The sequence below is a fragment of the Homalodisca vitripennis genome, chromosome 1 (assembly GCF_021130785.1).
Source record: "Homalodisca vitripennis isolate AUS2020 chromosome 1, UT_GWSS_2.1, whole genome shotgun sequence".
NCBI lineage: Eukaryota > Metazoa > Arthropoda > Insecta > Hemiptera > Cicadellidae > Homalodisca > Homalodisca vitripennis.
In genome coordinates, this window is record NC_060207.1 from 97928660 (window position 1) to 97953773 (window position 25114).

Below are 25114 nucleotides of genomic sequence, written 5' to 3' on the forward strand. Positions count from 1 at the left end.
CAAATGGCGGCTCTTGTTATTGTTCCGTAGCGTTTATGACTTTGTCCATTATTATGTCCGCTTTTTCTACATTTTTAGGTAAGACGACATGAGTTATCAGATAATACATGTTTCTTGTGTGTGATGATTGGTTTTAAAGTGGTGTGCAGTGATGGATAGCTATACAAAGCAAGTTAATGGATATACGAAAATTGGGTAAGGTGACATTTTCCTTATTTTATTCGATCTATTTTTCGTTTCTTGGCAATATTTACCGTCTTCACTTACGTCCTTATCAAATCGGAAGTTTTAAAAAATGCGTGTAATATTTTTATTATATTATTTTTTTGATGAGTTTTACATTATTTAAGAAATTAGTTTAATTTTAAGTCATATTTTGACGGCATATTTGGAGCATGCTGGAGTGATTCTCCACTCCCCCATGTCACAAAATGGAGGTCGGATCCCCTTTTCAGCTTCTTAATGTTACGTCTTTTATGGATTATGAAGTACTGTTCAGCAGTTCAATGAAAATCCAGCAACTAAAAGTATGTCGGCTACCATTTGCATGTTTTACCATGCATCCCCTAGATTATATTTACATATAATTCATGTTGTTGACCTGTATTAATTGTAGGCCTTGGTTAGGTTTGTCTTGGTGGGGTAGCTTTTGCTTCAATGACAGTGAATACACTATTTTCCTATTTAATTCACATGGATAGCGGCTTGGGGTATTCCTACCAATACTTTATTGTTTCAATATATTGTATACCTTAATTTGAGTAACGTTTATTTGAAAGTAGATTCAAATTATGATATCCCAGTAAACCTTGATAAAGCCTAAGCTCATCTAGTAATTGATTCTGTGATGGGGTGTAATAATTCAGTAAAGTTAAGTATTTAATTTGTATTCATTATTATCCTTAATTTGTCTTTATTATTATTATATATTGTCAAAATAATAATAATAATAATATTGTTGTCTTAATGCAGATTATTCCTAAGCTTTTAAGTTTAGCAAACTAGGCCCTACTATTTCAATTTTTTTAATTGCTAGGTTTTATTGCTGATAAACTCTAATCCTGCTATGTAAGTTTCTTGTTAATACTAGAGTATAGACTATCGTGTAGAACTAAAAAACATTTAGGCATAAATAGGTGAAATCGATAAACTCAGTTTTAAACGTTGTTTTAAAAGTGGCTCAAATCTTTGCTAGAAGTCAACATTACTGTATATGTCACATTTATTATGAAACTTCATATTAATGGACTTAGCCTAACACAATTTACTGAATGTGAATAATGTTTGGTAAATTAACCAACTATAATAGACATTTATTAAGATCAATAGAGTAGATTTGTCTAAATTCTTAGTTTAAAATTCATTGTTAGGTTCAGTGAAAAGCCAAACTAGTTCTAATTAAGTACATTTAATATCATCTAATATCAGTAATTTCCAAAATTACTGATATTAGATGATTCAAATGATTAGTTATAAGTATAAGCTATAATATGGTTTCAGAATCAGAATCATTTTATTGTCGTCCAACAATTACAAAATTGTATTGACAAAGTCAAATATGATATTAAAAATATCACTAAGTAGGCCTACAGAGCCTAAAATAAATACAATCTATATCTATGTTCAAAGTTTAAAATTATTTTAAAATTGTAAGTCACTAAAATTAGCATTAAAAATCTCATCTACAGAATTAAAAGTTTATGAATCACAGAATAAAACCAAAGCTTAATTATATAATAGCCAGCATAGTAGATATATGTAAAGCTATAAGTAATTAAGTATCTTGCACATCTTGTTTTGTAATGAATCTCACTCATTTCATTTACTCGTTCCAATAGACATAGCCACTTGAAACAAATTACAGCACAGAGTCATGCTTAACACTGGATATATTGAATGTCTCATCACTCAATATTACTGTAACCTCTGGTAGTGAATTTGTTATATACCTGTTGTATTACTCTAGCTATAGTATTCAATGTTAACACTTTGGCTACCAATTGGTGCAAGGTCTTATACAGGGAGTCTCAATATTACTGTAACCTCTGGTAGTAAATTTATTATATACCTGTTGTAATACTAGAAGCTATAGTATTCAGTGTAATACTTTGGCTACCGATTGGTGCAAGGTCTTAAACAGGGAATCTCAATATTACTGTAACCTCTGGGGGTAGGGTACGATAAGCGGACACGGTTTTTTATATCGAAGAATGTAATCATCGATACCTAATATTCCCATCTCAAATCGTAGACTATCAATCGATATAAAAGTATCTATAGCCTAGTCCTCAATAACAATCATAAGTTTTAAATTTAATATTTAGTGACCAAACAAATTATTATAAGCTAATCAAAATTATGAAATGAAGACGACCATATTTGCTCATCTCAGAGTTACAGTTGTTTCTTTCCCACAAATTTTACATAATGGGTTATTCGGTACGAGTCTAACATGTTGAAGCCACTAAAAACATGTCTTATCATCTTTCAAGCAATGTCGTGTAGTTTTCTAAAATTGACTGCCATTTTTAATTATAAATGTTACTTATATAAAATTGAAATTACCGTACGTGTATTATTTGAAAGTGTTTACAGCTGTTGATACTTATAGATTTTTTAAGTTAATTGTTCAAAATAATTAATCAGTATCGATTGATTATATCGATGGTTGTGATTAATTAATATCGTTTGCCAATTTCGATATAAAAAACCAGGTCCGCTTATCGTACCCTACCCACCTCTGGTAGTAAATTTATTATATACCTGTTGTAATACTCTAGCTATAGTAATCAGTGTTAACACTTTGGCTACCGATTGGTGCAAGGTCTTATACAGGGAGTCTCATTATTGCTGTAACCTCTGGTAGTGAATTTGTTATATTAATGTTGTAATACTCTAGCTATAGTAATCAGTGTTAACACTTTGGCTACCGATTGGTGCAAGGTCTTATACAGGGAGTCTCATTATTGCTGTAACCTCTGGTAGTGAATTTGTTATATTACTGTTGTAATACTCATAGCTATAGTATTCAATGTTAACACGTTGGCTACTGATTAATGCAGAGTCATATACAGGGAGTCTCACTATTACTGTAACCTCTGGTAACGAATTTATTACTTACCTGTTGTAATACTCTAGCTATAGTATACAATGTTAACACTGGGCTACCTAGTGGCATATACATATACAGGAAACCTAACTATAACTAATATTAGAAGAAAATCAAGCCTTTACTGTAGTGATGAACTTTGTTGCTCTGTGTAAGTGTAAATTACAAATGTAAGTTACATAAAACAATTAAGGAAGAAAGATGATAACTTGCAAGAGATAAAAATATTGAACACCATAGAAAAAAAAGAAATTTTTTCCTTGCAATTGGGGCCTACATGCGTCAGTACTGAACTATGGCTATTAAGTTATGTAGCCCAACAACTTCATGAATGGAATCTTATTTAACAGTGATTTGATAATAAATGATGCAGATGAACACACAAATGAATTTAAGTATTAACTTGCTAGCTTTTATGGACTTATATTATGCAACATATGAAGTTATTTTAACTAGATTTAAACAAGTTACAATCATCACAATTGATTATTCGAGGGTCATTCCATGTCAATTCAACCAGGTCATTTCACCAAACACCTCAGATTTTTATGAAACTTGGTACATTTGTTCTATATAGGCCTATAGAGATTAATAACACCACCAAATTTTAAATTTTTATCTCACATACTTTTTTAGTTATGGCACTTTAAAGTTTGGTCGTTTCTCAGTTTCCGAGCATTGGATAGTGCCCAGTAAAACGTGTATTAGGATAGAAAAAAAAATTCTCATTCACTTATTTGGCACCCAATCTTGGTGAAATTTTTAAGGTAGGTTTATATAAGTATAAGGAAGTTAAAAAAATATATAACATAACCCTAAGCTAAGCATAAAATATTATAAAAAAAATATTTTTTGAACTTTTTACAATTTAAAAAACGGGAACATGGCTCAGCGTAAAATTAAATATCTCAAAAAGGGAATGAGATAATCAAGAATTTTTTCCCCCCTAAATTATCTATATGAAATGGGCTTTAATTTAATAAAATAAAAGTTTTGTGTATTTTCTTCCTTCTATTTTTTGATACCATTGAAAGTGACATTATATTACTTACGAGCAATGTGAAGTTCGCCTGGTTTCAATAAATGGGTATAGCTTGTTAAACAAGGATAAATTACATTTTTATGTTTGGAAATCATAATTCACCCTTTCACTGTACTTATTTTAAGGCTTTGAAAGTTAATGAACCATTAGCTTTTCAATTAATTTTATGCACTCTGGTGAGAATTGATATGTTCTTCCAGTCGAGGTGTGTGGAGGCTCAACCACTGCAAGGATGTGTGGAATCGGCACATCACATATATCATCTCGTTTTGGCCAGTAAAATGAGGGGGATGGTCCTGCTGGATGAAGAAATTTTACTGTAGCGTCTCCATCTTCCTTGGCAACATTTGTTATTATCCCAAAGAACCAAAGATTGTCGTATTTACAAGCAATGTAGCGTGAGGGGTACAAATCTTCTTCTCTTACATTTAAGGCCAACCCTCTCCTTAAATTGTACGTTAGGCTAGGATGTTCATCAGTACTAATTCGCCTTGCTTCTAATGTTCCTGAAGAGTCCAAGGGTCTAAAGTTGTGAAAACTTCTGGTACCTGGAAGAGTATTAAGGTTTTCAAAACGTGTTTCAAGCTGTCGGCGAACATCATCTGCTGATTCTTTTGAAATGAAATGGAAATTTATTTTGGATATGTTTGATTTACAAAACTCGTAAAAGGTAGCTGCTGTTAGTATTTGATCTTGAAGAGGCCTTTGAAGACTTGCTTTTCTCGCCAACCTTTTAACAGTTCCCCCAATACCGTCACATTCAGTTTTGCCGTGGCTTGTAGCAAAGAAAGACCATTGGCCTTTAATTTTGAAGTCTTTTTCATGAAGTGAAAGGTTCATGAAGTTGTATTTGTTCTTGTACTGTCCGGCGCAACCGTCACTGTAATAGTGAACATCCGTGACATTGGGATAATTTTCCTTGACATACTCTAACAGGGTTTCTTGTATTTTATAAACCATACAAACATCATGATTTAAGTCATCGGAGATTACACAATGTGATGAGACTATTTTTTCCTCGTCAACACACATGTTAATAATTACTGGATGAACAGTACAGGAGTCTGAGGTCCAATGATAACCCTGCACCTCATCTTGAATCACAAATGAGAAATTCTCACTAAAGTCCATTGATATAATGGCTTCGTTTGGCGCACAGTTATCCTTTAAGCTTTTAAAATAGCTGGACTGGCTTTTTGCAATATAAGAATGAGGGATCAGTTTTTCTATTTTTGTTGCCAACTCGTCAACAAATTCATCAATAGTTGAAGTTTGTGTTATCATCTGTGTCCTGTCTGTAGCTACCCACTGTTTGAATTCTATTCTATCATCTTCTTCATAGTTTTCAAACTTTGCTTGTAAGAATGTTGTCAGATTGTCTTTTGAGGGACATGTTTCACATCGCCTTAACATGCAGTTTTGAGTTGGATTTTCACATAAAAGAAGATTTTGTAGATCTTTGTGACTCTCTTCCAGTTGTGCTGCATGTATTAAGAGCAACACATTTTGATGAATAGTACACACACAAACAGAGTGTGTTCCACTAGCACCAGCCAGAACACACCATTTGGGACGAAGAGTACAAAACTTGGAGAACCCTATTTTTATGTCAGGATGTTCCCTTTTGAAGTTTGCAAATATTTCATTGAGGTTACTTAAAATTAATCTTTTCTTCTCATATTTTTTCTTTCCCAGGCTTACTACATCTTTCATACCTGGCAAAACTCTTGATTGCTCGTCGCTTTGATAAAAATTTGTGACCAACTCCACAACTTCAGGACTGAGTTTCTTTCCTCTTCTTGGTTCAGGTTCAGCCAAAAGTCCTTTTTCTTTGTACAATTTTTGTACCTGTCTAGCAGAATAATCAGACACTTCAAAGGCATCTTTGATTTTTGTTCTCGACCAATTCAGTGATGCTGGAATCGTTAATAGTTGTATTTTCTTTTTTGATGAAAGTTTATTTACTTCACTTTTTATATTCTCAACAAGCAGGTCCATTTCATCTGCTTTTTGTTCAGCTGTTTTTTGCAATTTAGGTATTTTTGGTGGCAACTGAACATCTAAAACTGTTTCAATTTTCTTTTTTACATTTTGATGCAGTTTTTCTAATTTATTTTGTGCATAACCAATTTTGGAGTTTTCATTCAACGCATGTAATTTAAGAGGTGAACAACCAATATCCGTTAAAGAGGAATTTAGAGAATCAATAGCCTCTTCTTTTTGTAACTGAGTTTCAGTTTCAGTCGGCAGTGTAAAAAGATCATCATCATGTGATTCTTCTTCACAGTCATTTGGAGTAGAGAATATATTTTTAGAGCAATTGGTGCACAACTTTTCCCCTGGTTTTACCTTTAAACCTTTTGTGATACAGGCCTGACTTTGCTGAATACTTACAACTCTTAAGCCATTTTTAATGGGTTTCTTATGTTTTTTAAAAGGATCACAACAGACTTTTTGGAGGAATTCGTACTTGGTCAAAAATAAACTCTTATGATGCAAACAAATGTTAATTATTTCCTTATCATCTAATTCACTTCTTATTTTAATCAAGTTGAGATTTTCTTCAGACAAATCACTAACATTTTCTAGCCCTTTTTTTGTAACATAAGTTAATTTGTGGCATTCTGTCAGTTTTAATAGCCCTATACTACACTTATTGTCCATTTCTAATTGATTTAAAAGCAGGTTAAATTTCTCTTCTTTACAAATGCATCATAAAACAACGAAAATTTCAAAAATTAAGTTCAAAAATTTGATCTATACAAGTATATGGAATATCATTAATCTTTGTATTAATATTAGGTTTTTTAAAGATTGGCACCTTAGTTAAAACTCAATTCAACACTCAGACACACACACTAACACAATATCATAAATCCAAAGAAAGGTAAACACCACTTTATAACCACCACAGCTTATAACACTTACCTCTTGGGACACTAGTAACAGACTGGCTCATAACTGTCAGATACACTGCCTAGAAAAGCAGCCTGTCATGACATGAAAACCTCGTGTTGCAACTTGCCCAGATTAGGAGGTAGAATATCTGCCTGTTTATTTCTGTAGTCTAATCTATTTAAACATGAATGTTGACATTGAACTTAGGTACAGTACTGTGTTAAACTAAGCTTCTATATAAATATTATAATAATTATAATGTTTATATAGAACATTATAATTATTAAAATGTTAAATTAAAATTATTAAAAATTTTATTTAATTTTCATTAACAATCTGTAGCCATTGAGACTGGTACAACCTCGCTTTGATTGTAATTAATATATTGTAACTTGCAATGGCCTTAGTTAATAGAAGGAAGAAAATACACAAAACTTTTATTTTATTAAATTAAAGCCCACTTCATATAGATAATTTAGGGGGGAAAAAATTCTTGATTATCTCATTCCCTTTTTGAGATATTTAATTTTACGCTGAGCCATGTTCCCGTTTTTTAAATTGTAAAAAGTTCAAAAAAATATTTTTTTTATAATATTTTATGCTTAGCTTAGGGTTATGTTATATATTTTTTTAACTTCCTTATACTTATATAAACCTACCTTGAAAATTTCACCAAGATTGGGTGCCAAATAAGTGAATGAGAATTTTTTTTTCTATCCTAATACACGTTTTACTGGGCACTATCCAATGCTCGGAAACTGAGAAACGACCAAACTTTAAAGTGCCATAACTAAAAAAGTATGTGAGATAAAAATTTAAAATTTGGTGGTGTTATTAATCTCTATATATAGAACAAATGTACCAAGTTTCATAAAAATCTGAGGTGTTTGGTGAAAAAATTATTTTTTTTCTGGTTGAATTGATGTGGAATGACCCTAGATTGAGTGAAATTAAGTGCAAGTCTAGTACTGTACACAGCAAATATTTACAAGAATTTAACAGTGATTGTGCTTCATACATGTATAATATTACGTTATTCTTCTATGCAAGTATATTGCCTTGAAAATCGGGGTGCGACTGCAGTATAATAAGAGGCCACCACCACAATAGAATGATGGTATATCCTTAAAAACAGTAAAAAGTAACTAAATGTTAAACTGTTTTGTTTGTTACATTTAATAGATACATAACATAGATAGTTTTTATATAACGTAATTCGTGTCAACATTTTTGTTTCTATAGTTTGGATAATCATAAATATGATTCTATTGTGGTGGTGGCTTCTTATAATGTAGCCCCAAGAATAAGTACTGTACTAAGTTTATGTTATTATTTTTGTTTGGTATAACTTTTTAATCCCTCAGTGGAAAATTTGCTTAGGGAGTAAACTTATTACACTAAATCTGAAACTTTCTTTACGGATAGAAAAGATCTTCGCATAAGAGGTGATGATGTTGCCAAACCTCTGAATGGGTAGAGTACCTAAACGTACCTATATCAATATTACAAAATAGTATTGCATTTATTTATTCTCTCAACGGCAATGCCAATATACATAACAAAACCACATTGTGGAATACATACAACAAACTTAAGTGCTAGAACTAGACAAGATTAGAATTTCTTTGAATGACAACTAGTAGTTAATCAATTATAGAAAGGTTTACATAACTAAAATTGTGTGGTTATTACATTAGCAAAAATTACAAAACTAGAGAATGGTAAATCATAACAATAATAAATCTAAAAATAAATGGTAACATTACGGCATAACAGGGGCACATAAATGATTGATACATATAACAAACAAGCAAAAATTGAAAATGAGCTACATTATATACAAACAAGTTACAAAAGATAATATAAACAGGACAATGATTGCTTGAATAAATTAATAACTTTTAACCTAATCATGTATAACAAAGAAAATTACATTTTTTCATTAAAAAAAAATGAATGAGTAGTAAAATGAGATCAATGAAATGCATTTGAATAAACTATCAGTATAATCAATCGATACTGATTAATTAATTTGAAGAATAACTTAGTTCAAAAAAGTATCAACTGTACACATTTTCAGATATAAACACAATCCACAAAGTTTTGGGAGCGCCTTCGTCTAAATAAAAAAAGCTAACTAGAAAACTAGGCTGCAGTATAATAAGTGGCCACCAACACAATCGGATTATGATTATCGAATGATTCGAATCATCGATATTCATGACTATCCAAACGACTTAAAGAAAATTGTCAAAAGACTAAAAACAAAATGTCGGACCAAATAACGTAATAGATATTTCAAAGAACAAAATGGTTTTTGCTTGTTTTCAATCTTAGAAATTAACGTATAAATTTAAATATAATTTACAAATTAAAATATAATATATAATTACAACAAAACAATAACATTTAATATTACCTTATGTATTTTCAAGGATAAACGTAACTGCTTATGAAACAAAGATGACATGTTCGTCACTGGTCAGTACTTTCTGATTAAACAGAGGCCACCTATCATAGCACGCTGCGTCTGATGTGGTTAGGTGATTTAGGTTTACTAACCTAACCTAACTTTTAGTATTTACCATGTAACTGCCTACCCAAAGTTGCGAAATCCCGTTTATTATTATCAGTGTCCTCCGTTTAATTAGAAAGTACCCACTGTTCTTGCCATCATTAGTCAATAATAAAACACGTGATTTTAATTTTAAATGTATTTCCAAACACAATTTTATTTTGAGTGAACTGAATTAGGTTTATGTTTTTAAAATCATATTATGGCGAAGCTATACTTTTATATGTAAAATAAATGTATTTGTTTCAGATTGCATAAAATAACTAAACTTTACTTAAACAACGTTTGAGCAGCGTAGTACACTTACGATTACTTCAGCCAATCTGAAATAGCATTTCTGGATGTATTGATGCTGTCAAAAGTAAATTCATTAATAATTAAATATCATAGTTTTGAATTCAACTAAAATAGTACAGGATTTTTAATTATATTCATAATACCAAATTTAGAATGTTCAAAAAGTCTTCTCAAGATCGTTTTTAGATATGTCATGTTTGTTCTTACTTTTCTTGTGATTTTTACTTTTAATTGTAGTTTTCGTCTCGTCTATACAAACTGGACAATTCAGATGTAAAGGAGCAAGGTCCATTATCTTGTAACCATTTAAAACACTGCTCAGTGTTTATTAAATTATTTTGAGCCAATATCTGTATATTCATCGCCGTTTTGCCTGTTATCACCAGCCCTCTCGTGCATAAACAAATTAACAACAGCTAGTAATGACCCACTAGCAACAGCTGGTAATGACATCACTATTCTAAATAAAGAAAGCTGGCAATGATTATTTATGAATATCTATAGGTCAAATGTCATATTTAATAGTATCGATATTTAAAATCGATATCATAATACGATTGTGTTGGTGGCTGCTTATTATACTGTTGCCGAAAACTAGCCTAAAGGAAAGAGCATTGAAAGCTGATTAACTTTGTATTTTAGGTTTAAGGTTTTTGTTTTGTTTTTATAGTTATTTTATTACTTTAATGATATTTACACATTACCAGTCTGAAGTGTTTTTCTTAATGGTATGATTCCATTATTAGCCTATTCATGACAGTGTAAGTGTGTAATGTAATTAATGTGTATAATATATGTGTTTTATATATTTTATTGCATTAATGGTTTTAATTTTAAACATATGATAGTTCTGTTATTGATATAAAGTACAGGGCGTTTCAAAAAGGACTTTACAACTTTGAAAATTCATATAAATTTTATTAAACAAGGTACAGAGCTGGTTTTGGTGTTATTTTAAAGGAAAAAACTTCAAGTTTTTTACCTGAAACCAAAGATGTTCTATGTGGCTTCCGTTGGTTATTCTGCAGACATCCCATCGGTAGTTGATTTCTTCCCGGACTCGCACTAGCATTTCAGGTGTAACTTACTCAGCAGCAGCGTAAATTCTTGCTCTAAGTTCAGGTAGAGTGGCCGGCAAAGGAGGTACGTACACCATATCTTTAATGAAACCCCAGAAGAAAAAATCTAGCGGTGTTAGGTCTGGGGAACGGGGGGCCATCCAATTGGCGCATCACGGCCAATCCATTGACCTGGGAAGCGGTCATTTAGAAAATCCCGGACGTCAGTCAGATAGTGTGGTGGTACGCCATCTTGCATAAAGAAAACATTTTGTTCTCTGTCATCCTAATCGATCTGTGGTATTAAAAATTGTAGCAACATATCAAGGTACACTATCTCATTGATGGAAAAAAAAGGGGCCGTACACTTTCCTCTTGCTCAACGCACAAAAAACGTTCACATTAGGGCTAGCACGAACATGTTGTAATGTTTCATGTGAATTTTCGCTGCCCCAAATCCTACAGTTATGTGTGTTTACCTTGCCACTTAAGTGAAAAGTGGACTCGTCAGAAAAGATTATGTTGTCCAAGAAATGTTCATTATCATCCACTCGATTTAACATATCCACAAAGATGTTCCTACGCGCAATCTTATCAGTGTCTTTAATTGCTTGTAAAAGCGAATATCAGTATGGTTTCAAGTGCAAACGTTTTCTTAACACACGCCAAACCGTCGTATGTGGTATTTGCAGCTCACAAGATGCACACCGGGTCGATTTCGTAGGGCTATTTACAAAACATTGTCTCACTTGCTCAACGACTTCGTCAGATGTGCTTGGACAGCCTGAGGATTTTTTATGTTTCACTGAGCACCCTGTTTCTACAAAACAACTATGCCACTCATAAATTTTAGGCCTACTAGGAGGATCTTTAGCGTACTTGGTACGAAAATTATGCTGAACTGTTGACGCAGACTTCGATTCTTCAAACCAAAACACACAACCAACACGCTCCGGTCCAGTGAAGGCAGCCATGTTTAACTTAACTGTCACTAGCGCTTGTGCGGCGTGATTAGGCACTAGCAGACTACGCGAGTCAAAACTTGAACTGTTTTCCTTTAAAACAACACCAAAACCAGCTCTGTACCTTGTTTAATAAATTTTATATGAATTTTCAAAGTTGTAAAGTCCTTTTTGAAACGTCCTGTATTGATGATTACACCAAGTGAAATGAAAACCAGGTCTGCTTATTGTACTCTGCCCCTCTGAATCCTTTCACAGGAGCTCGTTGCTTCACAGGCTAGTTTATATGACATATATGTATTACACAAACACACCAAAGAAAATGTAATTGTATATAATATGTGAAGGCTTTTTTGTGATCAGTCCACTACCTCAATACCAGACCAAAATCAACAATATACTTTTCAAAGTCAAGCCATTTGATTGTGGATATGCAAAAAGGTTCTAGATTCTCAAATTTGTTATAGAGGCAATTTTTTGGGTGGGTTGAAACCTCTCAAAATTTTTATAAGAAATGCACTGGAATATTTTAAACTACTTATATGTGTGTGAATCAGCTGTTGGAAATAAACCAGTGTAGTAATCTGCAAAAACTGATTATCAGGATACCTGGTGGGTTGAACATTAGTGAACTTAATAGAAAAATGTGTGATGTCAAAACTTTATTTAAGTGTGTATCCCTCTTTCAGCACGATAATTATGAAATCGATATAGAAGAAATGATCTAGAAATGACACTCTCCCCAAGTTTGGTGATAATTTAGGTATTCTGTGAGTCATAATTAATTTGGATTATTATTATTATCTAGGGTAAAATTATTACTATGTGGTATTAACAACATTAAATATAACTGCGTAATTGGATTAGACAGAGAGATTATGGGGAATTGGGCAGCATGTATCAAATGTCGGAGTTTAACTTATGTTATTTAATAAGGGTCCAAGTTTTAGTTAAACTAGTTATTTCAGTCAAAACTAGCTACAGGAGTATCCCATAATATATGTTGTTTATGGCCTTCTGGCCGAGGCCATAATATAACATAATATTTCTGTTGTTGTCACTACATGCATGTACCCCGCACCCAGGCATTGGCGCTTAATCATGAACTAAGTTTCCCAATTCCCCAAAAATCCATCAAATTCTCAATTAATGTTAAACACACCATCATTCAATTGTAATAAGTTACATTACCAATCATATTGCACAAATTTTCTTTTTTTAGGTTTGTCTTTAAAACGTTTTCTAATCTTTTCTTTTGTATATTAGTATTAAATTTGCTATAATGTATTAACAACAGACCTATAAATGATTATGTATAATATATCTATATTAGATATTATTACATTTAACACTTTAAGAAACATTTTTAATTTCTCAAAATTGATTTCAATTAAAAACAAACTGGCCTGATAGGATTGTAAAAATGTACACACCTCAACAGCAAATGTAAGCCTAGAAATAACTATAAACTATAATGAGCACTATCAATAAAGTCTATTGAAGGTGTCTTTAGGTGACCAATTCTTGAAACAGCCAATAATCATCATTAGTGTTGCCAAGTTTCTTAGATTTAAGGATTAGACAATATCAACCGAAGTCAATATCAATAAGACCTGAGTGTACAATCTTAGTAGACCATAAGTGGACCAATCAACATTTTGGCAGTTTGACAGAAAGTCGTTAAGAACAATGCATGATTGTCACATTTAATAGCCAGTGAATCTCGAATGAATGTTTTGAAAAAGTCCATGGTGAGACTAAACCCAAATAGAATTATAGAGCAATAAATGGATTCTGAATATGTATGTGTGTGTGTATGCAGGAAAAAGGAATGAATATCTAATTAGCATTATAAAAGAGCATGACTTCTCCCATAAAAGTCACATATTCTTACTATGAGATGGTGAACCCATAATATTCAGCAATTATTATTTTAAGAGTCTGTGAATCATTGTATATGCAATGCCCCAGGACATTGTAAACTAGCCTACTCAATATACTTTCATTTATTTGTAGAGAACATAACACAACAAAAATAATCATAGTCATTTACTTGTTTTTTTTTTTTTTTTTCACAAAAAAAGAATATTCAATAGTTCTTTTTTTATTATGCAATGAAATTTGAAACATATTTTCAAACTAGACTTTTGTCTTTATAAGTTCTGTACCACATTAAGTCATTAAGTCAAATTAAATCATGACCGAACTTGTACAGTGTATTATATATATATATATATATATATATATATATATATATAATTTCAAAAAACATTGAATCACAAAAAGTACTTGCTCCGCCGGGAGTCGAACCCGGATCTCTCACTTGCCGGGTGAATGTGCTACCATTACACTACAGAGCGCTTACTTTTTCTTACAAATATATATATACAAATACATAATATATATACAAAAATATATATATATATATATATATATATATATATAATTTGTATCAAAATATGATATTTAAATTATAACTTTTAAATAATTATTATATAAGTATATATTGGTAACCCGCAACCCTTAGTATGTCCTGTGTTGTTTGAAAGTGAAATATATTGGTTAAATTCAACTTCTATTCTATATTATTAAATACACATCCATTTACTTTTTATGTTTTTGGTATTTTATTGGTTTTTGAAAAATATTCAAACCTTTTGGTAAATTATCATTAAAACAATAAAAAAGTATATACTTAACAAGTAAAGCTCTAAAGCGTTCACTGTGTATTAGCCATATCTTTAAAATTATTCATTTACTATAATAATTCTACTAAAATAAGCACTTGTAAGTGTTTGATGATTGATATTGTTGTTACAGAGTAAAACTAGAGGTTGTTTCATTACAGCTCAGTAATAAATTACACAAACAAAAATACTGTGTTTGTCTAAAATATGGTTGAATTAAATTGAGAAAGAATTAAACAAAACTGATTAAAGGGTTTTGGATTACTTTACGAATCTATTTTTTTTTTTTTTTTTTTTTTTTTTTTTTTTATCAATTAACAGAATAAACACTATTAACACTAATTAGTGATTTGTAATCTAAAACTTTGCAATAATTTAGTTGTTGTTCATTATAATAAATTCTTCATATCTTGATATTGGACGTGAATCTAAAACAAGTTAAAAGACACTATTTAATACATTGGTGTAGTGAAATCAGTATACTTATCGATATTTTTATACAATTATGCCAAAGCTAATAATACAAATAAATCATAACTTTCCTCATAAAATATATTACTTCAGTTATTTCGGTGTTCAAAGAATTAAAATTAAAATTTCCAATGAATTTTAGGCACATTTCATATGTATGTCAATCATTTCTTATTAAAATGTTATCGTCATTGATGTCCATAGGAGGCGGAGACTTCATGTACCTGTTCTTGAACCAGCCAGTAATCATCATGGTGTATTGCTAAGTTGTTTCCTAGCTTTGAGGCATAGTCAATACCATCTAGAATATAAGTCTGTGTCACAACTTACCTTAAGTGACCAATCAGCATTCTTAAATTTAGCAATTTCACTGAAGTTTGTTGAGAATAGTGTGCAATTTCTGCATTTAACACTTGTTATATATCATTAATAAATATTTTTAAAACATTCCATAGTGAAAGTAAATACACAATAAAACAACAATGTAGGATTGTGCAACATATCATTTTTTTACATGTGTGAATTTGCATAGGCGTGGGAAATAGGAATAAATATGTAACTATTACTAACAAAGATTATATACGAGCTATATTTTTTTACCATAGATGATGAAGAAGGCACACTCTGTAGTCATTATTCAGATTTATTGTATATTGAATGTTCAAGGAAAATGTGAAGTTACTTAATATCTCTTTATTTATTTTATATAGAACTTTTATATAGAAAACATGGATTTAAAGGATTATATACCAGCAATGTTAAATTGCCTAACTTTTGGACAAAGTATCTAAAAAAAAAACTATTGTACTTACAGTTTTAAAAATTTTACACCATTATCTTTATTATACTTTATGATTTTTGTTTACCAAAGTAACATGGCTGTGTTAAAACCTTTAGCTTGAAACTTTTTTAAAATATGACAACTTTTTTACTTAGTTTGTTGTTTATTACATTTTTAGACACAGAAACATTTCATAAAATCAAATGGTTTTGGTACTGAAATCTTATTACATCAAGACATAATCACAAAAAAGTCAAGTCAGTGTCTTAAATAGTTTCTGAAATATTGTGTACCACACCTCAGAAAACATGTTGTAGGGGGAAACTGAAAACTTTTAAAATGTACAGTATAGACTACAAGAGTAATTGTAATTGATTTAAAATGCTCAATGAGTGTGGTCTGTTTTCCCTTCTTCAGCTGGCAATCAATTTTTTCTTATTTCCACTCTTGTTTTTTTTTTCTTTGTGCTGGTTGAAGTATCAGTAATGGTTTTATTGATATTGTCTTTGAGCTTGTCATCCAGTTTACAACCAGCACTCTTGGATCCTGAGTTGGTGACAAGTATGCTAGGTTTAGAGTGACGATATCGGATTCTCTAGAAATGAACCATTTGAAAATTTGAGTTGGACAGCTCGGGAGTCTTAAATATGCTGCATGAGATCTAAAAGTGTTCCATTCCCTTTTTTAAGCTCTTATTATTGAGTTGGGGTTATGATGGTAGTGATTGCTCCCACAAAGTACTTTTAAGGGAAACATGAGATTCATTGGCTTCTTAGGAGTTAGATAACCGATGAGTTTATCAAGTGTCAATGGAGGACATGCCATCTGAGAATGAATGGAGGGGCCATAGCTACAGATATAGCCCTGACGCCCACCTTAGACTTGGTATGAGTGTCCTGTGGCTGACTAAATTCTAATAAGCATTGGGTTCCATTTTTTTTTAAATGGCTAGAACATTGATTAGGATAATTTTTATTCCTGAATCTGATTTTAAGAGTATAAAGCGTAGGTAAAGAAAATTCACTTTTGAGACCAAGACAGAGCAACTGTATAAGTATATGCTCCTATTTTTCAATAATAATTTTATACTACTAATAGGTCTAAAGTTTGTCTAATTTGTACACATATCCACACAAGTTACGATTTCAGAATTAACTGATCAAAACTAAAAAATTATCAAATTTTGATCCATGATTAAATCATTTATTTATTTCATAATTAATTAATTGTATTATAAAAGGGTTATTCCTTTTTGTCCTATATTTTATATTAATATTAGTTTTGTTTAAATATTTAATGTCTGTGATATATATATATGGATATCTTGGTTAATTGTCTCTTAATTACGTATTGCAAAAATCAGACTTTTCAGAAACTCCTTCCCCCCCCTTGTAACGGTAACACTAAACCCCCCGTCAATAACTACATAACACTGCCACCAACACCCCCCCTAATTTATATTATTCTAAAAATGGTAATGTGACAAAGACAATTTTGTAAACTCCTAAAACGTGATTTATTCATTTAAAGGTAGTTTTCCACAAACGAAGAACATCATTTTGAACTATTTGCTGCTACTTCACGTACGTGAATTTTTGTAATTAAAAATCAAGAATTGAAACCGTCTCTGTCTCCTATTGTCAACATTTTAACTTAAATCTAAATCCAACTATGATGTAGCAAGATAATCACTACACCATTGCCCAGCACCTAACTCACTGTATTGTAACATATGACTGTAATGCACATAACACATGCACTGACAGATGATTCTGTGTCTGCTAATCACCATACACTTGTTACCAGAATGTTTACCCGCAATGTTTTGCAGTTTTATCTTTGCTGTCAAGCGCATGAGTGAGGCAGGCAGTTTCTTTAAAAAAATTTTTTATCAGACACTGTCAACGTTTAGCTCAAGTGTCAAAAACTCCTCAGTCTAAAACACTTAATGCAAAGAGATTTAACCAAACTGCTTTACCATTGAAGGAGGCATTTAATCCTAGATTACAAATCTATTGTAAAGTTTACAACACAGCCTATCTAAAACAGTTGAATTTGGGTAGTATGGTGTTGGGAGCACCGTCCCCCTCCCCCTACCTTTCTAAAGATGCCAGTCAAGGTCAATGCCGGTCTGCCAGTCGCCTGCGGCACGGTGTTCTATATGATTTAACCCTTGCGCCGTCATTGTTACAAAGATTTGTGAATGCGTGACTTTTTTGCTGACGCAACTTTTCATTTTTCTTTAAATATTTTATTATACGAATTTATATACCAGTATTTCATTAACCGGAAGTGTAAATAATAGTTACCTAATAGTTAGTGTGTGTATATGTGTGATTGAAATTGTACATTTTAGCAAGTATTAGTTTGTGAGAATGAATGAGGGAGCCAGGATTAGACAATTACTGGACGAAACATTGTCAAAAAATGAGGATGTATAGGATAGTGAGGATGATGAGGACCAGTTAGATATATATATATTTGAGGATAAAGACGATACGTATGCTGACCCAAATTTAGAAGGAGACGAGTAGAGTGATGATGATAACTTTTCTCAGAGGTGGCAATGAAAAAGGCAACGACTAGACTACAATATACTACCATGTACATCCACACCACAAGCTGTCACGCCACCAGCCACCACAACACTTAGAGATACAGATGAACCAACTGACACTTACCTTTATAGACTTAGAACTAATGTAGGGTAATATTCGAACCCCAGCATGAAACGTTGTTGCCAGGAGAGGAGTAGTTGGTACAGCACATGATGCTATCACTCTTTGTGAATGTTTCGAACTGATTATAAATGAAGCTATTCTAAATAAAGTTATTCTTCACACAAACAACCAAATAACTTGTGTAAGAGTAAATTATGCAAATGTGAGTGCTCCACATTCCCTCTTGACAATTGATGAATTGTGGGCGTTTCTAGGAATTTAAGCAAATGCTGCAGTATGCAAAGATAATCACTTGACAAAATGAGAACTCTGTGATACTGAATGAAGTGGTTGTCAATACAAGTGTTCTATGAACAGTGAATGTTTGGAGTTCATTTTGAACTGTCTTCGTTTCGACAGCAGAAAAATGTGTTTGGAGCGTCAACGAAGTGATCTGTTTGTGCCTATTCAAAAATTATGGGATGATTTTGTTCTAAACTGTAAGACGAAGTATAAACCAGGGTCGTACGTAACTTTTGACGAGCAATTATTGGAATTCAGGGGGAAATGTCCCTTTAGGATGTACATCCCAAACAAACCTTCAAAGTATGGAATAAAAATAGTGTTATAGTCTGTGATACAACCATTAAATACATGTTCAATGGAATTCCATATGTTGGTAAAAAAAACTCAAACCACCACTTGCAGAATTCTTTGTAAAAGAAATTACTAGACCGATTTATGGTACAAATAGAAGTGTCACTATGGACAATTGGTTCATTAGTGTCAGCCTGTCCGAAGATTTGCTAAGAGATCCATACAACTTTAGTTGGTACCATACATTCAAACAGAAAAGGTGTTCTTCCGAACTGTTGAACAAAAAGGGACGACCTGTGAACACTTAGCTATTTTTGTTTGATAGGGAAAAAACACTTGTGTCATACAAACCATAAAAGAACAGTCATTCTCCCCCTCTCAACCATGCATGAAGGTAACCATCTCAACAAAAAAAACAAATAAGCCAGATATAATTCACATGTACAATGAAACGAAAGGAGGAGTCGATGCCATGGACCAATTGTTTAACAACATGTCATACAGAAGGAATTGACTCAACACTGACCATTAGCTATGTTCTTTGGCATATTGAACGTTACCTTTGTAAATTCCCATGTGGAATATTACACAAACAATCTGGAAAAAGGACATCAACCTGCCAATAGAAGAACTTTCATGTAAGAACTGTTACGGACCATTGTAGACCTCACATGCTGAACCACCTCCAGATAGCGAACCTTAGACACAGACTGTACACAATGTATAGGAATATTAAATAAGATCTATAAAGCATAAATGTTATTAAATTCTTCTCATATAATGCACAGAGAATGCAGTATGTTCTGTTAAAACTACTTAATTAGTTTAAAAGTATAAGAAAAAAATAATGAACCTAGTCGTAAATTTTACGAAGGTTTTGTAAACATGAGACTCTAAAACAGGTTATGTAATCTAGGGTTAAATGAAGAATTAAGACTTTGTTCCATTTGTTTTTATAGGAATAAAATAAAATTAGTTTTAAAGAGAACCAGGAAAATTTAATGGTGTGTAATGTTTCCGAACCCTCCTCCCATCCCTTTGGAGCGTTACGTAACTTAGGGTCAATCCCTTAGCCAAAGTATCTTAAATCTATTGTAAAGGACGTCCGACATTATATTTTTACTGAATTTATAATGTTTAGATTATCAATAATAGTCAACAAATAATATCAATAAAAAGGTATTCAATGCTATACAAACTATTTGTTTTGTTATATTTTTCCCATTGTTACATGAATCGTTGTCTGCATTTCTTTGTCACTCTTTTTTTGCTACTTTGTCCAATAGAGTAGCCTTTAGACAATAAATGTTTTTATTATTGTCTGCATGTTAAATTTTAAATTCTTATACTACTGTATTTTATTGTGTTACTTATTATTATATATGTTAAGTTTGGTCGTACAGTTATTGTAGAAAGTTGTTTTCATAAATGTATTCAATATTGATATTACTTTTTCTCAAACGTTTATTTTTAATGTAATTTATTATAGTATAATTAAACAATATGTTCATTTTATAGTGCTGACATGAACATATTCCAAAGGAACTTATCTATAAATATTCTCAGTTAAAATAATTTGTTACTTTTGATGAATAAATAAAAGTTACCCATTTTTCTATAAATATTTTTAAAATATTTTATTAAAATATATGGCATTGTTGTTCCATATAAATTTAGCAATATCACCGAATTTCTGTCAGGTCCATAAAACTAATGTTCAAAGGTAGTAGGATTTATCCTTCGTCAAATCTAGGGTTAAACTGTTCAGCAATCACCAAAAGACATCCTGCTCAATCTAATGGGCTGACTACATACATCTAGGCATAATTGTATTATGTAATAGCTTATTTAGTACACCTTTATTTGGTGGTTCTAGCTGATACTGTTCTTATATAAATAGTGAATTGGTTGTCTGGGACACTATATATATATATATATATATATATATATTATACAAAGCACGTCCAGAAAGTAGTGTACTGGTACTGTCACAGCTTTAGGGAATACTTTTTCGACATGTTGGCAACACTGCCGCATACCCTGACCCTTCCCCTTAAAAACGAGACCAATCCCCGAAGTGTATTGAAAACTCTTGATGCAGTAGCATCTCATGAAAAATGTTGATGGTATCTCCCGCCAAGTGCGAAATTCGCACCGTCATTAGTTACCTCATTGTGAAGGGAAAAGCTCTGGTTGAAATTTATAATGAAGTGAAAACTCTTTTTGGTAATGGAGCTATGAATCATACGAGTGTGTACAAGTGGTGTAGCGAGTTTAAAAACGGCCGTACTTCCATGCATGACGATCAGAGGAACGGAAGACCTTCACTTGTGACTAACAAACGTTTGGAAAAAATCGAGATTGCAGTCGGTAACGATTGCAGATTAACGTTAGATGAACTTTTTGTGATGTTTCCGCTAATCTCCAGATCCCTGATAAACGAAACAAGCACAGAAACTCTTGGATATCAGAAATTGTCTGCGAGGTTCATCGCAAAACAGCTAAGAGAACAGCACAATTTGAATCGAGTGCAGAGCTCCAAAGAGTTTTTGGAACACTACAAACTTGAAGGTGATGATTTTCTCTACTCTATTGTTACTGGAGACAGCACTTTTTGCCCACTACACGCCTGAAATTAAGAGGCAGTCTCAACAATGGCGTCACACCTTGTCACCCTCCGCCAAGAAATTCAAAACCAAACTTTTAGCAAAAAAAATCATGGCGGTCATGTTATGAAACCATAAAGCCATAATTTTGTTTGAATATCTGCCTCACAGGGAGACTATCAAAGCGGCAAGATACTGTGAGACGCTAAAAAAAATTAAAAAGGGCGAATCAGAATAAAAGGAGGGACATGCTGAAGAAGGGAGTCTGCCTGCTGCACGACAATGCCAGACCTCACACGGCCAATGCGACAAAGCAACTAGTGGACTCTTTTGGATGGGACGTTTTGAAACCCCCCCTGTATTTCCCTGACCTGGTCCCATCAGATTTCCATCTCTTCACTTCCCTGAAGGTGTACATGAGTGGAAACAAGTTTTCAATGGATGAGGAGGTAAAGGGGGAGGTGGAAAAGTAAGCGAAAGGGCAGGTGGGAGACTTCTTCGTGGCAGGCATAAAAGAATTGATCCCGCGGCTCAGCACTTGCATCGAGAGGGATGGTGACTATGTCGAAAAACAACTTACATATATACAAGTGTAGCCAAGTATGTTTTTGTCTTAAATACATTTTTTTTAACTTTACATAAATAATTGAGTACACTTACTTTCTAGCCGTGCCTCATATAACACAATAAATTAAATATAGAGTAATCTTGCAGAGTTGTATATGTCTGCCTTTTAATCAGATATCTTTTGTATCAAACAAATCTATATTCAAAAATATAACCTAAAAATAGATCTGAGAGTTCAACTTTGTTTTATTGAGTGAAATGTATTATTCATTTAAGTCACATAGATTGTCAATTTTCTTCAACCAAAATATAAAAAAAAGAACACTGAACTACTAATGTTCCAATGTGTACCAAATTAAAAATGAATCTCTTGAGATCTGGGTAAAAATGTTGTTACTTTATAGTGATCTAAATAGTAAGCCTGTTTGGCTGCTCCAAGTGCCAACACCTCATCAAGATTAGGACAGGTCAAGACTTGTGTAACCTCGGGATCGAAGAGATTGGTTATGGAAGACTGCAGCTTGGGAATGTTGGTAGCACCTCCACACAAGATAATTATGTCTACTGGCCTCTCTAACTCTAACTTGTTCAAAACATGCTTTATAGGCTCTGTTAGTTCAGATAAGATCGATTGAATTATCAGTTCAAACTGTGGACGAGAAACAGTCGCCATGAAGTCCACTCCCTCTTGAAGGGATTCTATGTAACAATTAGCAGTCCACATTTTTGACAGGTTGTGGACACAGGTTTCTGCTGCTAAATATAGTTTATTCAAAGCCCTTCTGTTTTCTTTAACATTCAGTTTGTGTTTTTTAAGAAACTCGTCAGCAAAGTACTCAAAAAGTGTGTTTGTAAAATGAAATCCTCCTATTTCTTCACTATGTTCAGAATTCAATAAGAACAACATTCCGTTTATCATCTCATAAGCTGCTACCTCATATGTAGTTCCTCCTAGCCGGTAGACTAATATGGTTTGTAAAGGTTTGTTTGTATCCAAGAGCGAGTATGATAAGACTGCAGCAGCCGGTTCGTTTACGATCTGTATCACTGTCCATCCTGCGTTTTCAGCAGATGTCCTGTAGTTCTCACAAAACTCCTCACAAGAATGTGCAGGAGCAAGCAGCACACATGAAATTTTCTCTTCATTAGAATTCAAGGTATTTCTTGCTATCTGGTATAATTTCTTTAAAATTTGTGTTGCAATTTCTGTAGGTGTAATGTACTTTAATTTACCTCCAACAGTCAAACAGTAATACACTTCATCATTTATCACAGTAATATTTATTTTTTTGTGGTCTTGAAGTTTCTTAATAAGATTAACATTCATGTTCATTACGGTTTTGTTTGAGCTTATGGTTGTTTTGTCGTGCAATGCTGCCGATTTTGCTGCAGCACCAACCAAGATTTCATTATCTGTCACTGTGATGTTTACTGGAGTGAGTCGTTCACCTGAGTCATTAGCAACAATATCTGGATGATCATTGTCTTTGCAAATAGCCATAGATGCGTTTGTATTACCAATGTGGATACCAAATACTGGTTTCATATTTGAATTATAATCAGGAATTTCAAGTTGACACAAACTCTTTAAGCTGTAGGAAGATGTACATTTATTTCAGCAGTTAAAACAATCCTTTATTCGGTTAATTTAATTTTCATTATATACTTAGATAAAAAAAAAACAATTTATCTTTTAAAAGTTTAATCATAGTAAATTTGTAACCTAAAATTTGATATTACACAATTTAAAATTATTTTTACTTCCTAAGCACTGAATTTAAACAGTTTAAGAATGTTTTCAGTGAAAATTATGAAACTATTTTAGCTGATACATATTCACTATAACACTTCTTTCATCCCGGGAGAGTATTAAAATACAATTATTCTTAAAATGTGTATTTATTAAAAATTAACACTTTGGGCAGCTCACTGTAGAATATTGGGATGTGCATTACCATAAACTTGTGTAAGCTGTTAGAAAAAATATATTTACTTAAATAATAAAATCTAATATAAATATTAAAATAAATAAATTATAATCTAATGCATATAAATTCTCTTTAAAATGTGCTATTTTTATACTATTCATGCATTTGTTTTTATGTATGATTTTGTACAAAAATATTAAAATTATCCTTGTAATAATTTATGTAAATACGAGGACTATCCAGAAAATGGATTAAGTTTTGCGCTGTGGCCGCTAGGGCTATTTTTATGTCACTATCGTGGCCATTTTTATGTCAGGGACTTTCTCCATTCGATGGCTATCCAGCTGTACTAGTGAGAAGTTACTGTCGCTCCTTGTTGTTTTACAATGGCAGTTTAAAATGTGTTATGCTATTTTTTAAAGTTGAAAATCCCACGAGTTGTGAAGTGTGGTCTGTAAAATATGGTTTTTGTTGGCTAAGCACAATAAATCAATTGAGGAATGATGTAATTACTGAAGGTGGAGTGCATCAGTGGTGCATTAGGTTTAAAAATGACAGAATTAATGTGTATGACGATGAACTAAGTAAACAGAAAGCATTGTGACCTATGAAATTGTCTCTAAAAGTTGATGAGAAGATTAAAGAAGACCACCGATCTACAATAACACAACTCTCATAAAGTTTTTCTTTAATTTGAAGGAGTTTGTTACATGAAATTGTTACACAGAAGTTAGGTTGCCATAAACTTTGTGCATGATGGGCACCAAAAATCTTAACAAAAAACTATCAAAATCAGCATACGGCTGCTTCATTGCCATTTTTGGACACTTACAAAAAATATGGTGACTTGCTGCTTGATCGAATCATTACAGGAGA

The 25114-nt window shown here is 32.3% G+C and overlaps 2 protein-coding genes across 6 annotated transcripts in view; one reads left to right on the top strand and one right to left on the bottom strand.

The window, feature by feature from the left end:
- The window catches only part of LOC124367436 (flocculation protein FLO11), a 90037-nt gene continuing 64923 nt past the window's right edge, over nt 1-25114 (top strand). For 3 of the 5 annotated variants that reach the window (XM_046824249.1, XM_046824273.1, XM_046824285.1), the window contains exon 1: nt 1-195. The gene's annotated coding sequence lies outside the window, so the exon portion shown is untranslated. Of the gene's footprint in view, nt 196-12643; nt 12705-25114 lie in introns of those variants that run through there. The other 2 variants (XM_046824258.1, XM_046824266.1) reach the window with 2 other exon arrangements.
- On the bottom strand, nt 22666-24076 carry LOC124367466 (heat shock 70 kDa protein 14-like). Its single transcript, XM_046824298.1, has one exon. It carries the CDS (start codon nt 23854-23856, stop codon nt 22666-22668), a length of 1191 nt encoding a protein of 396 aa, XP_046680254.1. The 5' UTR covers nt 23857-24076.

What these genes read in the sequence shown, in the direction of transcription:
- LOC124367466 (XM_046824298.1), bottom strand. Translation starts at nt 23,856, where the DNA reads ATGAAACCAGTATTTGGTATCCACATTGGTAATACAAACGCATCTATG.